The sequence below is a fragment of the Cryptomeria japonica genome, chromosome 7 (genome assembly GCF_030272615.1).
Source record: "Cryptomeria japonica chromosome 7, Sugi_1.0, whole genome shotgun sequence".
NCBI lineage: Eukaryota > Viridiplantae > Streptophyta > Pinopsida > Cupressales > Cupressaceae > Cryptomeria > Cryptomeria japonica.
Window position 1 is genome coordinate 606,519,013 of NC_081411.1, and position 16,447 is coordinate 606,535,459.

The following is a 16,447-nucleotide window of genomic DNA, read 5'->3' on the forward strand; positions in this document are numbered from 1 at the left end:
AATTGATATTACAGCATGGCTTCACCTTTTTGGTATTGCAGTCGTGATAACACAACAACCATTTATACAGAATGGCTATATTTAATCACCTTTTTGGTATTGCAGTCGTGATAACACAACAACCATTTAATCAGAATGGATATATTTAATAGAGAAACCAGTCACATACTATAAGAGTTTCTAACTTTCTTCGCAAACCATTTGGCAATTACATATATTATATACCCCTACTCAGTGTTCATAATGATTATAGCAGATTGCCTTAACAAAAGAACCAAGGGTTACAAAGAAATAGATCCATCTCATGCTAATTAGAAGGTTAACATGCGATATTTCTGAGTTAACCATTTCAATTCCTAATAATGATAACCCTTGTAATGTTTCTTGAAAACTCCCAATTATAAACATAGATAAAGTTTATAATAATAAATCATAAGTAAAAGACTGAAGCAATAAGATGTTAGTTCTCTAATTCTGAAAGAGTAACGTTTTGCCTAGATCAAGGTATAAAATTATCCTAATAGATGTAGATCGTGAGAGAAGGGAATAGGCATTAATAAGTTTGCATGAGGCAACGTAGGTCACAAAACTAAAAAGAGATACAGGAGAATTGAAGAGTCTATCTGCAGTCTATAGAATTTTGAAAATAGGACAATAAATTAACAGAAGTGAACACCATTCAATGCAATTTGGATGTGAATTCAACATCGAAGGAATAGTGGGCAGACATCAACTCACACCCTTTAAAACAGGATAAAATAAGCCCTCAGCTTCTTGATGAAGCCTCAGGAAGACCAATTGTTTGACAATATTACTTAGTTGCATGAATAACTTTTATTTGGAGTTCCTGATTCTCAGAACAAATCTTAGTTGTGAACTACAGAGATAACTGTTTACCATTGAAACGTATATTGTTATTCTCAATACAAAAATTGTCATATTAAGATCCAAGTTTTTTTGTTTTTTACTTACATTCCTATTTATTTCCCTTCAATAATATAGTGTTTTATACATGAAAAGAATATAATTTCTGAATATAAATCCAGTGGTTAAAGAATCAAAAATAATAATTTCAAAACATAAGAGTAGGTGTAATGAGTAAACTGACAGAGAAAGACTTTTTCAATCTGGAGAAATGGCAAAATGAAAGTCCATAACACAAATAAATCTATATTATGCTGCCCAAAATGCATAAAGAAAGATGCAGAGTCCAACAAACTTACAACTGGTGGATTTTCAATCTAATCACTTCACCTTTTCTAGTGTTGTTTCGGCATGTGCCAAAGTTTGGAATGGGGTGTTGAAGTCCATAATCAAGCTGCAAGGAGTAGATTTCAGCCTCATGCTTCAGTTGGAAATGCTCTCATGGACATGTATGCAAGATGTAGAGAATGCACCACAAGTGTATGATAAAATGTGTCAATGAGATGGTCTTGTGGATAACAAAGGTTCTAGGATATGCACAAAATGGATTTCTTGAAAAGCTTTAGGAACTAACCTGCAAATGCATTCGACTGGTAAGGAAACAAATTCGACAAGTTTTGCCGCCTGTAGTCTCCATGCCTGTGCCAAAATGAGCACTTGGGATCGTATTCAAAATGTGGAAGCAAATACTAGGCTTTGCAAACTGTATGACAGAATGGTTTGAAAGGATTTCATGATACGAATGATTGCGGGGTATGTGCTAAATGGATTTGGTGAAAAGGCTTTTAAAATTTTCATGAAACTCTGAATAGTAGGTTGATTGAAGATGGGTGTAATGGCCCCTTTTCCAATGCCCTAGTCTTTGCTCTAAAATCACAATTCCAAGTGAAGTAAGGAATGAAATAGAGATATCATTTACAAGTTAGATCCTGATTGAGACCACTCAATCATGTTAGATATAAAATCGATCATTCCTACTAGAGTTAGGGACATTATCTTAATCCTTATTGTAAATTACATTGAAATATCCCTAGCCAATTTTTTTGAAATTTTTGATCAACTTAATTACAACAACTATATGAGTGATCAATTAGTTCTGAGAAAAAAGTATTTGATTTGCTGAAGCAACTCTAACCAGAATGGCACCGTGTGGATGAGCATTGGTCAGAGGATCTTAGTTGCTTATGAAAAGAACTCTAACCAGTATGGCGCCGGGATGGCGAGCATTGGTCAGAGGGTCTTAGTTGCTTATGCAAAGAACTCTAACCAGTATGGCGCCGGGATGGCGAGCATTGGTCAGAGGGTCCCTGAAATCTAGAACTGGAAGGAACTCAACGCCAAGTATGTGCTACCCACTCCAGACGGATAGGGGCTACCATATGACGGAGTGAAACTTAAATGCTTGAATTTAATTGATTGCAGAAACTGAAAAGACACTCGACATCCAGGATGTGCTTTCAATCCCAACAGGGAGAGGAGCTACCATAGGATGGAGGTAGATAAGATAAGTTTGGTTAGCTTGACAATTACAATCAAGATCACAGTTCAAGACTGCCAGTACTACTGGTCAGAGTACAATCAAAGAAATTCTTTCACAACTCCCCTTTTAGAAGAGAGTTTCTGATTCAACATAAACCTGCACATTCAGCCGCGAACCCATGGATCACTGCCAACAGCTCATTTCGTCCTCGTACAATCTTCTTTCCTCCGGAAACTAATTGCAAAATGCCTTGGTGACGTGGAAACCTGCGAAAGACTCAAACAACACTGCAAAACCCTCACAATGAAAAATGGCACGATTTCCAATGCATTTAAAATGGTACGGCTGGCTGCAAAATACGATTTGTCATTAAAAATAAATGCATGAACCAAACTTGCTGAAACCCTAGGAAATGCAACGCCTAGGTGAGGCAAATGCAAAGAACTAATACCCACAATGCAATTTTTTTGTATTTTCTGGTTGTGAACAAAACATGAAATTAGTCGCGGGAATTCTAGATGCAGAAAACTGAATGAACTATAAGCCTAAATGATTACAATGAAAACTCTGATGATAAACTACGGCTAAATGCAATTACATAGAGAATATAATCACCCTAGTTGCTATTTTTCAAGCAAGAAGAGATGCCTATGCTAGAAGGCTTCCATTCCTTGAAGCATGTCCAGAGCCAGACGGCTGCCCAAATACAAATTCTGCCAAAAGATCCCTTCAATCCTCCCAAGACTCCAATAAATAGCTTCACTTGCCTCCTCAAACCCCTAATTCGATTTCCAAGGCAAACCCTAATCCCCTCCTCAACATGGCGCCATCACACCTAGCCAAAAAGTCAAATGAAATAATATAAAAATATCACCTTGGTAAGTTTTCGCCATGTTTTGACTTTGGCCAAGGATAAAATATTAAATAAATCTTCCATGAGGGCGCCACCCATAAAGTCCCCCTTTTAAGTGATGTTTTTAAGTTGTTGGACTAGGCCAAGGGGGGATAAGCAACTTTATAATTATAATGATTATTTAATTAAAATAAAGTTACTTGACCACACAACTCCAAAATCTGAAGCTAGAACCTGACCATGCTCCTGGAGTTGACTGAACAGGATATAGAGATTGCCCGATGCCACGCGAGCCCTGCCAAAAATAGAACTTACTAAAAATAGTAAATTCTGAAAACTGCTCCAAAAACTGAGATGAAGACATCGTTGCGAAGCCCTCTGAACCATCAGAAAAAGCCGACGATGAACCCATCCAAAAAGACCTCCTCAAAAATAGGAAACCCTAATTTTACCCTCCGACTGGCCTCCGAGCTTCCTAGAAAGAGACCAACGGTTGCAGAAAGGATCAGGTTTGAGAAGGGGTCATTACAGTCCGCCCTCCCCAAGATTGCTTGCCCTCAAGCAATCGCAACCTAGGATGCTGCAATATCTCATCATTTTCCCATGTTGCATCCTCCAAAGGTAGGTTCTTCCACTTCACTAAATATTCTCTGACAGTTCTATTCCTCAAAGAACGTTCTCTGACATCAAGTATATCCTCGGGAACTAGAATCAATAGACCTTCTTCGTCCAACGGTGGCAACTGTGAAGAAGCAACCACATTGTGTCCAAGTGCCTTCTTGAGGCGAGACACGTGGAAGACGTTATGCACTCTGCTATCTGAAGGTAGCTCTAATTCATAAGCTACAGCCCCAATCTTCCTGATGACCCTAAATGGTCCATAGAAGCGCGGTTTCAGCTTCTCAGCTCCACTCTTCTTGAGAGTGGACTGTCTATAAGGTTGTAACCGGAGGTAGACCATGTCCCCAACCTCAAAAGAACGCTCTACCCGTCTCCGATCAGCATATAACTTCTGCTGATTCTGTGCAATCTGCAAATTATCCTTTAAGGACCTCATTATGTCTTGACTCTGCTGCAATAAATCCTTGGCTAAAGGGGCTTTGCTATCCCCAAACACCAAATCTGCAAAGCTGGGTGCTTCATACCCATAAAGTGCCAAGAAGGGAGACATTTTGATTGACATATGATAGGTAGAGTTGTAGCAATACTCGCCTATATGCAGCCACTTAACCCAAGCTTTCTGCTGCTCTGACACATAATTTCTCAAGTAGCCTTCCAGCCACTTGTTCACAACTTCAGTTTGCCCATCAGTTTGGGGGTGATAACTTGTGCTTGGAGTCAGCACAGTACCACTCATTCTAAAGACTTCCTGCCAAAATGTACTTAGGAACTTACTGTCCCTATCACTTACAATATTCTTTGGCAATCCATGAAGCCTAAACACTTCTCGAAAAAATAAATCTGCAACTTGGGCTGCAGAAAAAGTACTAGTAATGGCAAAGAAATGAGCAAACTTAGTTAATCTATCAACCACCACGTAAATGCAATCCCTCCCTTGGGCCTTGGGCAACCCAGTGATGAAATCCATTGAAATGCTTTCCCATTTTTGATTGGGAATGGGAAGTGGTTGCAGCAATCCGGCGGGCAATGTATGCTCATTCTTATTCGCTTGACAAACAGGACATTCCTGAATGTAGCGTTGCACCTCCTTCTTCAGACCTTTCCAAGAAAACCTTTCGCGGATCTGCCTATAGGTCTTGAAAAAACCTTGATGGCCAGCAACTGGGATGTCATGAAAATTCACAAGGATCTTTCTTTTGAGCTTAGAATCAGCCACCAAAAAGATTCTTCCCTTATAGTGAATCAATCCCTCAACCACCTGATACTTCTCATCATGGAAAGTACCTTCTAAAATGCTGGTTGCAAACTGATTTTTGGCATAATCAGCAAGCAACATGTCTCTCCAATCTGCAGTAAGCTCACACAATGAGCTAAGATGAGGCCGTCGGGAGAGAGCATCGGTCACGACATTATTTTTCCCTTTGACATATTCAATGTCAAAGTCGTAAGCTTGCAGCTTACTCACCCATTTCTGTTGCCTCTCATTTAAATCCTTCTGGTGCATAAAATGCTTGAGGCTATTGTGGTCTGTTTTTACCACGAACTTGTTTCCCACCAAGTACTGCCTGAACTTGGCTAATGCATGCATAATGGCAAGCATTTCTTTGTCATAAATTGAATAGGATCTCTCCACACCCCTCAATTTTCTGCTCTCAAACACGATAGGGTGTTTGTCTTGCATCAGGACAGCGCCAACTCCTTCACCTGATGCGTCACACTGCAACTCAAATGGTTTGGAAAAGTCTGGAATGGCTAGAACTGGACACGAGCTCATGATTTTCTTAAATTTATCAAACACCTCTTGAGCTCTTTCGGACCAAACAAAGGCCCCCTTTTTGGTGAGATCAGTAAGAGGAGCTGCATTCTGGGAATACCCCTTAACAAACCTCCGATAAAAACCACATAGACCTAGAAATCCTTTTAATTGAGTCAAGTTCTCGGGAGGTGGCCAATCCATTACTGCTTTTATTTTCTCCGGATCCACCTTTACTCCCCCAGCACTGATTATGTGACCCAAGTACAATAACTCCTCCATTCCAAATTCACATTTGGAAGCTTTTGCAAACAAACTTTCTGACTCTAGGGTACTAAGCACTACCTCCAAATGTTTAAGGTGCTCATCCCAAGTCTTGCTGTAAATCAGGATGTCATCAAAAAATATCAGCACAAATTTCCTTAACTGATTCTGAAAGACACGGTTCATGCAAGACTGGAAGGTGGCTGGAGCATTAGTCAACCCAAAGGGCATGACTAGGAATTCAAAATGGCCATAGTGGCATCTGAAGGCTGTCTTTTCCACGTCAGATCCCCTCATCCGAATCTGGTGGTAGCCCGACCTCAGATCGATCTTCGAAAAGAACTTGGCCCCATGTAACTCATCAATGAGTTCATCAATTCGGGGAATGGGGTATCTATTTTTGATGGTGCTTTGATTCAAAGCACGATAGTCCACGCACATGCGCATGGTCCCATCTTTTTTCTTAACAAGCACTACTGCTGAAGCAAAGGGACTCTTGCTTGGGCGAATGAAACCCATCTCCAAGAGTTCTTGAATATTCCTTTCTATTTCATCCTTCTGCCTCTTTGGATACCGGTATGGAGTTGTGATCACTGGTTTAGCTCCTTCCTTGAGCTCTATAATGTGTTCTGAACCCCGTTCAGGGGGAGGTCCAGGAGGCAAGTCGGCAAAAACTGCACTCTTCTTTGCAAGCAGAGACTGGATATCAGGAGGTTGATCACGCTTAGCCTCAATGGGATTTGCAGGGAGGATCATACATTCGGCAACCCATTCAACTTGATCATGACGGATCAGTCTTGCCATTCTTTTGAATGACACCACTCGCGGACCTCCATTAGACATGCCTCTTAGAACTACTCTCTTCCCATCTGATTGAAACTTTAACTCCATAGTTTGCAGATTCAAGGAGATCTCTCCAAGAGATCGCAGCCATTGAATACCTAAGACAGCATCAGTATCCCCAATGTGTACTACGTAGAAGTCATCCTTGACTTCGTAGTTTCCCAACTGCATGGTCATGTTTGAAATCTTCTTGGTGCAAGAGATATGAAATCCATCTGCAACCATGACCTTGAACCCTTCAAACTCTTCAGTTTGCAGCCCCTTCTTGGCTACTACAACTTCATCAATGAAGTTATGTGTTGCTCCGGTGTCGATCAAGGCAACAATTCGCTGCCCTTTGATCATCCCACGAACCTTGAATGATTCGTTTCTTTGAAAACTAGAGAGCTGGGCCAAGACTCCACCACACTCCTTTTCATCTCCAGATTCTTCTGGGGCTCTATCACCTTCACTTTCTTCATAATCAGATTGCTGGTCGGATAAATCAGACCCACTTTCACCAGCAGAATAATATTCAATCTGATTGAACTTAACCCCCTTTTGGCAAACATGATCTTGAGACCATTTTTCTCTACACCGAAAACATAACCCTTTCCTTCTGAGTTCATTCAGGGTCTCTGGATCCAATCTGGTAACATTTGGATTGCGGTTCTTGAACTCTTGGTGTTGAGGTCTCAAGGGTGGTCTATGCTGAGGCCTTTTTCCCTTATCCCTTTTCTGAAAGGGGGAATTTGACTGAAACTTGGCCTTAGGAGCAGCCCACTCCATGTTCCTTGCCTTTTTCATGGCTTCTTGCAGTGATGGAGGGTCAAAGGCTTTGATCCAACCTTTGAGAGGTTCTGTCAACCCTTCACTAAACAAAATCACCAGTCTCCTTTCCGTGATTCCAGTCACCATGACTGAGAGCCTTTGAAACTCTGCAATGTAGGCCTCGACCGTACTATATTGTCTCAGTTGAGCAAGCTCTCTGAAATGGATTTCAGGATCCTTCTTCTCAAACCTCTCGATGAGCCTAGTGGTGAACTCATCATACGTTGTGATAGATCGATGACCAAGAGTAATGAGGCCATGGTACCACCACTCGTGCGCTACTCCGTCCAGGTGCAGCGTAGCGAACTTAATCGCTTCTTCTTCTGCCATTGGCCTAAGAGCTAGATAGTTATCCAGCTTCTGAATCCAAGCTCGGGCTGAATTAGTCTCACTTCCGTCAAAGTGTGGAAGGATAACTTTGTTGACAGCTTGGTACAAATCCCCTTGATTGAATGATCTCCTTTGGTCATAATACCTCCCTTGTCCTTTGTTTTTCCTTTTATGATCCATAAAATCATTATAGGACATATCCATTTTGATGTCATCAGGCAGAGAATCATACTCTGCTCTACCGAGTCTCAACTGCTCCACAAATGAAGCATTCTCCTCGGGATCTGGCTGGTTGATTGTAGGTGCCAGGAAAGTGGGTTTAAAGGGCCTGGAAGATATGTTGGTATTATTAGGTACTACCCGGCCTGCATGTTCATCTTGGGGTTTGGAGGCACTATATTCTCCTCTATGGCCTGAGTTATTCTGAGGAGTGGTGTTCTGACCCACTCTTCCCATCATGAGGGATACCATGTCCATTAAAGCATCCATCTTCCTTTCAAATCTCTTCCCAGGACTCAGAGATCTTTCTCTTTCCTTTCCACTATCATCTCTGTTGCGGGTGAACCCCTCATTTCCCCCGATTGACCTTTCTCCTTCAGCCATGTTAGATTCCCTGGAAGATTCCCAGTGAGCCCTTAAGACTTCTGAGGCTGTCTGACCCTCAGGAGGTTGATGAAACTGGAATTGTTTCCCAACCTTCTTATCTTCTCTTGCCCAGTATCTTTTTTCTCTGTCACTCATATACAGACTTGCTCACAGGATGGCAGGATCTTGGCTCTGATACCACTGAAATATCCCTAGCCAATTTTTTTGAAATTTTTGATCAACTTAATTACAACAACTATATGAGTGATCAATTAGTTCTGAGAAAAAAGTATTTGATTTGCTGAAGCAACTCTAACCAGAATGGCACCGTGTGGATGAGCATTGGTCAGAGGATCTTAGTTGCTTATGAAAAGAACTCTAACCAGTATGGCGCCGGGATGGCGAGCATTGGTCAGAGGGTCTTAGTTGCTTATGCAAAGAACTCTAACCAGTATGGCGCCGGGATGGCGAGCATTGGTCAGAGGGTCCCTGAAATCTAGAACTGGAAGGAACTCAACGCCAAGTATGTGCTACCCACTCCAGACGGATAGGGGCTACCATATGACGGAGTGAAACTTAAATGCTTGAATTTAATTGATTGCAGAAACTGAAAAGACACTCGACATCCAGGATGTGCTTTCAATCCCAACAGGGAGAGGAGCTACCATAGGATGGAGGTAGATAAGATAAGTTTGGTTAGCTTGACAATTACAATCAAGATCACAGTTCAAGACTGCCAGTACTACTAGTCAGAGTACAATCAAAGAAATTCTTTCACAACTCCCCTTTTAGAAGAGAGTTTCTGATTCAACATAAACCTGCACATTCAGCCGCGAACCCATGGATCACTGCCAACAGCTCATTTCGTCCTCGTACAATCTTCTTTCCTCCGGAAACTAATTGCAAAATGCCTTGGTGACGTGGAAACCTGCGAAAGACTCAAACAACACTGCAAAACCCTCACAATGAAAAATGGCACGATTTCCAATGCATTTAAAATGGTACGGCTGGCTGCAAAATACGATTTGTCATTAAAAATAAATGCATGAACCAAACTTGCTGAAACCCTAGGAAATGCAACGCCTAGGTGAGGCAAATGCAAAGAACTAATACCCACAATGCAATTTTTTTGTATTTTCTGGTTGTGAACAAAACATGAAATTAGTCGCGGGAATTCTAGATGCAGAAAACTGAATGAACTATAAGCCTAAATGATTACAATGAAAACTCTGATGATAAACTACGGCTAAATGCAATTACATAGAGAATATAATCACCCTAGTTGCTATTTTTCAAGCAAGAAGAGATGCCTATGCTAGAAGGCTTCCATTCCTTGAAGCATGTCCAGAGCCAGACGGCTGCCCAAATACAAATTCTGCCAAAAGATCCCTTCAATCCTCCCAAGACTCCAATAAATAGCTTCACTTGCCTCCTCAAAACCCTAATTCGATTTCCAAGGCAAACCCTAATCCCCTCCTCAACATGGCGCCATCACACCTAGCCAAAAAGTCAAATGAAATAATATAAAAATATCACCTTGGTAAGTTTTCGCCATGTTTTGACTTTGGCCAAGGATAAAATATTAAATAAATCTTCCATGAGGGCGCCACCCATAAAGTCCCCCTTTTAAGTGATGTTTTTAAGTTGTTGGACTAGGCCAAGGGGGGATAAGCAACTTTATAATTATAATGATTATTTAATTAAAATAAAGTTACTTGACCACACAACTCCAAAATCTGAAGCTAGAACCTGACCATGCTCCTGGAGTTGACTGAACAGGATATAGAGATTGCCCGATGCCACGCGAGCCCTACCAAAAATAGAACTTACTAAAAATAGTAAATTCTGAAAACTGCTCCAAAAACTGAGATGAAGACATCGTTGCGAAGCCCTCTGAACCATCAGAAAAAGCCGACGATGAACCCATCCAAAAAGACCTCCTCAAAAATAGGAAACCCTAATTTTACCCTCCGACTGGCCTCCGAGCTTCCTAGAAAGAGACCAACGGTTGCAGAAAGGATCAGGTTTGAGAAGGGGTCATTACATACATAATATACATGTGGGATTCCCTTAAGGCTTTACCCAGTAACTCTTCCACATTATGAAGCACTATGGGAGATCATACAAGGCACTTGAGCCTATCCATCAAGCCCAAGAGCACAGAATGACACCTGCCATTTGGCCTCCCAGCCGCACCCGCCATTATGCTACTTGCATTCCTTATATGTACATATCTCCTCTACATAATGGGATGGCAGATTGGTTGAAGCTTAAAGGAGTCTTTATCATCATCATTATATATATATATATATATATATTAGAAGCAATATGTTATCTGCATATATTCCTTGATCGAATGCCTCATGATTCTCCTTCTTCGATGGTGGTCTCCACTTTATACCCTTCATGGAGAAAAAGGGTCACACCTTGGTTATGAAAAGATACAACTATTTGGCAACAATTGCTGCCCTTTTACTTCTTATTTGATCTTCACCTATCTCTCACTTTTCAATTCTGTCTTTACTGCTTTTCAAATTTGCATATATCCCATTTAAGATCTGCATATCTTCTTCTTCTAGATCTGCATATCATATTTTCTTCTTTCCTTCTCAAATCTTATTTCAGATCCCTCCATATACTTCTGATCTGATTCTGCTCTAGATCTCCTCTAATTCCACTTCCTTCTCTGTTCCATTTGATCCTTCTTCTCCTTTAGCGCCCTTTGAAAGAGTACAACCCTTCATAATGTCTGCCCTTTTGAAAGAGTCACTTCCTTTTTTACTTCCTATTGTTTTCTTATTCCCTTAATCCTTCCTTGATTCACATGCTCCCTTCTTTCTGCCTTTCTCCAAATCCCCGCCCCCCCCCATTCAAGTGAAGGTCTCTTCTCCCTTATATATCTCACATTTGAGGGAGTGACAACTTTTCATTTCATGCCTGTTGACCATTCATTAAGCTTTACTAAACTTGAATTATTTTAATTTTATTTTTTATTCTAATTTTATTATTAGCATTATTATTAAATCCTATTTCAAAATGGTGACATTACAATCGGTGCCATAATAGTAGGTTGTAGAAAGCAAAATAAGAGCATTTGTGAGTCACAAGGTCTGAAATTTTGATCATTTTCAATCACAAAACCAAGATTAACCATGTGTAAATTGTGGCATCGATATATCAAGACATGCGGATCAAGATGTCTCTGCAAGTTATACAAATAATATTCTAAACACATGCAGGGTGCGAGGAATGTTGGTGGCACTAAATCAGGATGAAACCCATCCATATGTTAAACCAAAATACCTCCTAGTTGTGAGGAATACGAATACAGGAGGCATATATGCATGTCAAAATCCATTCACAAAACAATAGACTCCAAATACATCTAGATCATTTAAAAGATTCAAAACACCCGTGCAAATCGTAATGGTCTATATAGTCGCTGAAAAGCTTCATCAGACATCGTATATTCCCTTAACAACAGTTCTTGATTGCACGCACTTATTAACTACTAAAAATGTCAACAATGTCATCTTTAATAGTTGACTGTGGTTTCTGTGCTATTCACTAGTAGTTTCCCCACGTTTTTCTGCCCCTTTTGCTGGTTATTTCCTTCCATGGGATTCTCTTCCTTCGTACTAGAGTCAGTTATCTGATCTCTCCCTTCGCATATTTTGTCTAGTGCACCAACTTGCCAGAGTATGTGATGGTCGATTCCACCCTCCCACTGATGGTCTCTTTACTAATTTTATCCTCTACTATTAAATACACCATATTGACTTTATTTGTAACTCCCATCAGTTACAAAATGCGATAAATGTTTTTAAAGACGTTGAAATTTGAAAATTATTATAATCACAATTTACACCATAAATGATAATGCAAAATTAACTAATAAACTGATTTTTAAATTGTCAATTATTGTAATAATCATTGTTAATTTACCCAATTTTTTTATTAATTAATTAATGAATGAGGCAAAAGTGGGTCGTGACAATTGATGGTTTAAACTGTATTGCAACGATGTGTTCCTGTATTGATTTTTATTAAGTGGATTTGTATGGAATGAAATCTTTTGAATACTTTCCTTGCACTACATGGGTCATAGTTGGTTTGACTTTTTACATTTTCCTTTTGCTTCTTAGGTTTTTCTAACATAGCATGAATCTTCCTAGACAAAACTTTATCTAGAGATAGGTGCATATTGAACTGATGGCTCCAAGACATGGATTTCCCTGCCCATAAATTATATTGTTTGGAAGCAAGTTGTGTGTTTAATTTTAATGCGTAGTTGTTGTATGTTTATGGTTGACAGGTTCGTTTAGCTGTTGCTGGTGCTTTCCACACTCATTTTATGGAGCCAGCTGTCTCAAGGCTGGAAGCAGCCTTGGAAGCAACAGAGATCAAGATTCCACGAATTCCAGTCATATCAAATGTTGATGCTCAGCCACACTCAGATCCTGCTACTATTAAGAAGATTTTAGCTCGTCAGGTAGATTATTTGACTGTCATGTTCCACTCCATGGTTTTTTTTTCAATATTGAGTTAATTTTGATAGGTTAATACTTCTGCATCATGCTATTGGTCGTCAGTATATCTTTGGCTGATAGAGTAAGCAAACTACTGCCGGTGTTATTGCACTTAGTAAATTTATGCATTAAAGATAAGAGATTTCCACAATCCATAGAATAGATCGAAAGCTGTTTCTTGATTAAATTGTTTCTGTACACAATTTAATCCAGAAACAGCTTTCGATCTATTCGATCTATTCTATTCATTTTAATCCAGAAACAAATTTATGCATGTTCAGAGTGTCAAGCACATTTACTAATATGCAGAATTTGGAAGCATTCATGAAAAAGTCTTAAGTGGTTGATAATGGTTGACCGATTTCTGGTGGGATTAAATGAATTGTTTTGTTTTAAATTTAAGGTTTCATTTACATATTAGATCTAAATCAGAAGCAGTTTTTATGTTTTGTAATCCAAATTCTTGCAAATCATGTGGTTCCTTCGATTAAGACTCTGATGTTGTGTCCATTACAAGATAAGATTTCCCACATTCTTTGAAGGTGCACCATACATAATGCAGTAATTTAATATTTTGCAGGTCACATCTCCAGTTCAGTGGGAAACTACATTGAAGTCTCTTCTGGGCAAGGGGTTGAAGACTAGCTATGAGCTAGGTTGTGGCAAGGTAATTATGTCATTAGATTGATATGTAAGCATCTGATGCACAATGTTACATGTTAAGCTTATGCCATCCTTTTCTCTGCCACCCAGGTTATAGCAGGGATAATGAAGAGAATTGATAAAAAAGCTTTGATCGAGAATGTTAGTGCATAGAGAAGATAAGTGTGACTTCAATTCGAAATGCATCCACTCCGCACTTATACAGTATCCTCTGTGTCAAATGCTGATAGCATCAAGGAGGAAATCTCTGATTGCTATCATGCACTGATCAATCTCAATCACATAAATGTCTTTTCTCCCACATTTTAAACAGATCCTTTTATCTCAGCAATCTACTTGGAGAATCGATGTGAATATTAGCACCACCAGTGCATTCTCTGGATAGTCACTCAATATATTATTAATTTTGAGTTTTGTTTTACCAGTTATTTTGGAAACATGTTAAGCAAACTAGCCTTTTGGTGCCTTCTTTGGTGATTTTTTCTTCCCTGCTAGGGGAGAGGGACCAGTAGTGGATGGTGGTACCAATACATGTTACAGCAAGTGACCAAAACGGTCCCTATAGTGGTGCACTAAAAATGTCATGTCAATACTTATTCCAAAAAGATTTCTCTAAATTTCAAAAAGCAACCAATCATGTGACGCCACATCAGTGCACCATTAAACATGACTGAGTGCACACCTATTGGTTTCACTTTTTTCTGGAGACCATTTTGAACATCTTCACAGAAAAGCATTCTGATGTGCATCATATTTGACCATGTGGACTGGAAAACAAAGTTTTTAATTAGGAAAGTTGACAAATAAATTGCTGTACAAAATTGAGAGATTTGGATTATCCACATAAGATAATGAGAAGTGCAAAGTTAGGGTGCTCATGTATTGGTCCCTCTCCTCTCCCCTATATCACAGATTTGCCTAACTTTTGTTCTCTGCTACAATCCCAAGGAGAAGTCAATACTGTTTGGCTATGCTATCTCCAACTTTTTTTCGCTTTTTACTCTAAGAATGTCACCAACTATCTCCTCAATTTGATTGTTAAGGTTATGAGAATGTCTCTTAGTTTCTCCCCAAATTGATTATTTAAGCTCATACGAATGCTTCCATCATCTCTTCAAATTAATAATTAAGGTTCATTCCTTTTCTGAGAACGATATTCACTTTCCGACAGAAGCACAGAGAAGTATTGTGGTGATTTATTTTAGGTCCTATTTCACAAAATTCGTGACAGTTGTTGATCAACACTACCTTGGGCACATCTAGAACATTTAAAAGTAATTGTTACTTTTAGACCTCAATCCTGAATATGGCGTCTTTTTCATTTTTAATTTTTTAATAAATACATCTGTATTTTCGTGGTCGCAATCGATTTTGACCAGCCTGATCATCCTATCTATGGTGGGGTATCCTTTGTTGGACTGATAAAAATCTACTAGAATTTCGACATTCTACGATTTGATCAGCAGGGTTCTGGCAAAGGGGAAGATGCCGACTTAGGGTGGTCCCTTCCACAGGCTTCCAACTGTTTTCTTTATATTGATCAAAGCTGAAAGGCTTCCAACTGTTACGGATACCAATAAATGGAGATCTTCCACTAGAATAATGATGTTGTTTTTGAGATAAAAAAAGCGACGATGACAATCCCCCTTCTTTTGGAATCATTTCTCATTATCCTGCTTTGCCCAAATTTCCATTAGCTGCGCCATGAAAGGTCAACCACCTTCATTCGTGACTCTTTTTACTGAATGTGATCCTGTTGTTCCTTTGTTAACTTAGAGAAGAACAGCAAAAGCAAACGACTCTGACATGATGAACATATAAAATATCACCTAATGCTTTCTGATGTATTCGTTGTTCTATGCATACAACGTCTTTCCTCAACCATGAACCACTACAACAATATAACATAACATTCCTTACGTTTGTATGCATTTCTCTTCATGAATTTGTTAGACTTAACATAGACCAGGAATATTTAGTGTATCTTACAATCAATGCTGGAAAAATGACCTTGTTTATTAACATATATGAGATGCATACCATCCTTTGGATAAACAAGTTTTTATATTCATATTTGATAAAAAATGAACATGATTAAACTTAATAAATTTGAAACTACATGACATTTCTAATCTAAACAAGTAACATATTATCATGGACGTTAAAATCTAAACGGCGTCTATGTAGCTGCACTATCTAACCTGATCATAATTGGCAATTAAATCAGCCCGAGACAACGTGAGATCGTAATTAGATTAGTTCACTTGATTATAGGTGTTAATGTAGCCAGCCAACTAACAATTGATAATAACATCATATCATTGGTCAAAAAAGTAATAAGTGGAAGCGTTTTCTCTTTGAAAACTAGAGAACACGAGAAAATGGGAAAAAAGTCTTTTGTGTTTTATTTTCTCTAGTGTAGTTTGCAACCATATTAGGAGCAGCATGATCGTTGGGTGTTTGTGTTGGAGGGTTGCTCCCTTCAATGGTACGATAAGTTATTTGCCTCTTGGATGTTAAAAGGTCTATCTATGACAGCAGGTCTCTCTCATATTGTAGTTATGTTTCATATAGTTTATATTTATTATAATTATATATAAACATTTCTTTTATTTAGAGAAATATATAGAATATTTTCAAAATATGTTGAAAATAATATGTAATTATATAAATAAGTTGTAATTCAAATTTATGACATATATTTTGTTAGTCTATGTATCTACTTTGAATGAGCGGTGGTAGCTGGAAAATGATATTTTAAATTATTTTATCATTCATACATGATATGAATG

The 16,447-nt window shown here is 39.0% G+C and overlaps 1 protein-coding gene across 1 annotated transcript in view; it reads left to right on the plus strand.

Moving 5' to 3' along the window:
• LOC131043312 (uncharacterized) overlaps nucleotides 1-14,076 on the plus strand; it is an 85,928-nt gene extending 71,852 nt beyond the window's left edge. Inside the window, exons 8-10 of the mRNA XM_057976510.2 lie at nucleotides 12,779-12,955; nucleotides 13,573-13,659; nucleotides 13,746-14,076. Coding sequence (XP_057832493.1) covers nucleotides 12,779-12,955; nucleotides 13,573-13,659; nucleotides 13,746-13,808 — 327 coding nt within the window. The 3' untranslated portion in view covers nucleotides 13,809-14,076. The remainder of the gene's footprint in view (nucleotides 1-12,778; nucleotides 12,956-13,572; nucleotides 13,660-13,745) is intronic.
• Nucleotides 14,077-16,447: the final 2,371 nt, after the last annotated feature.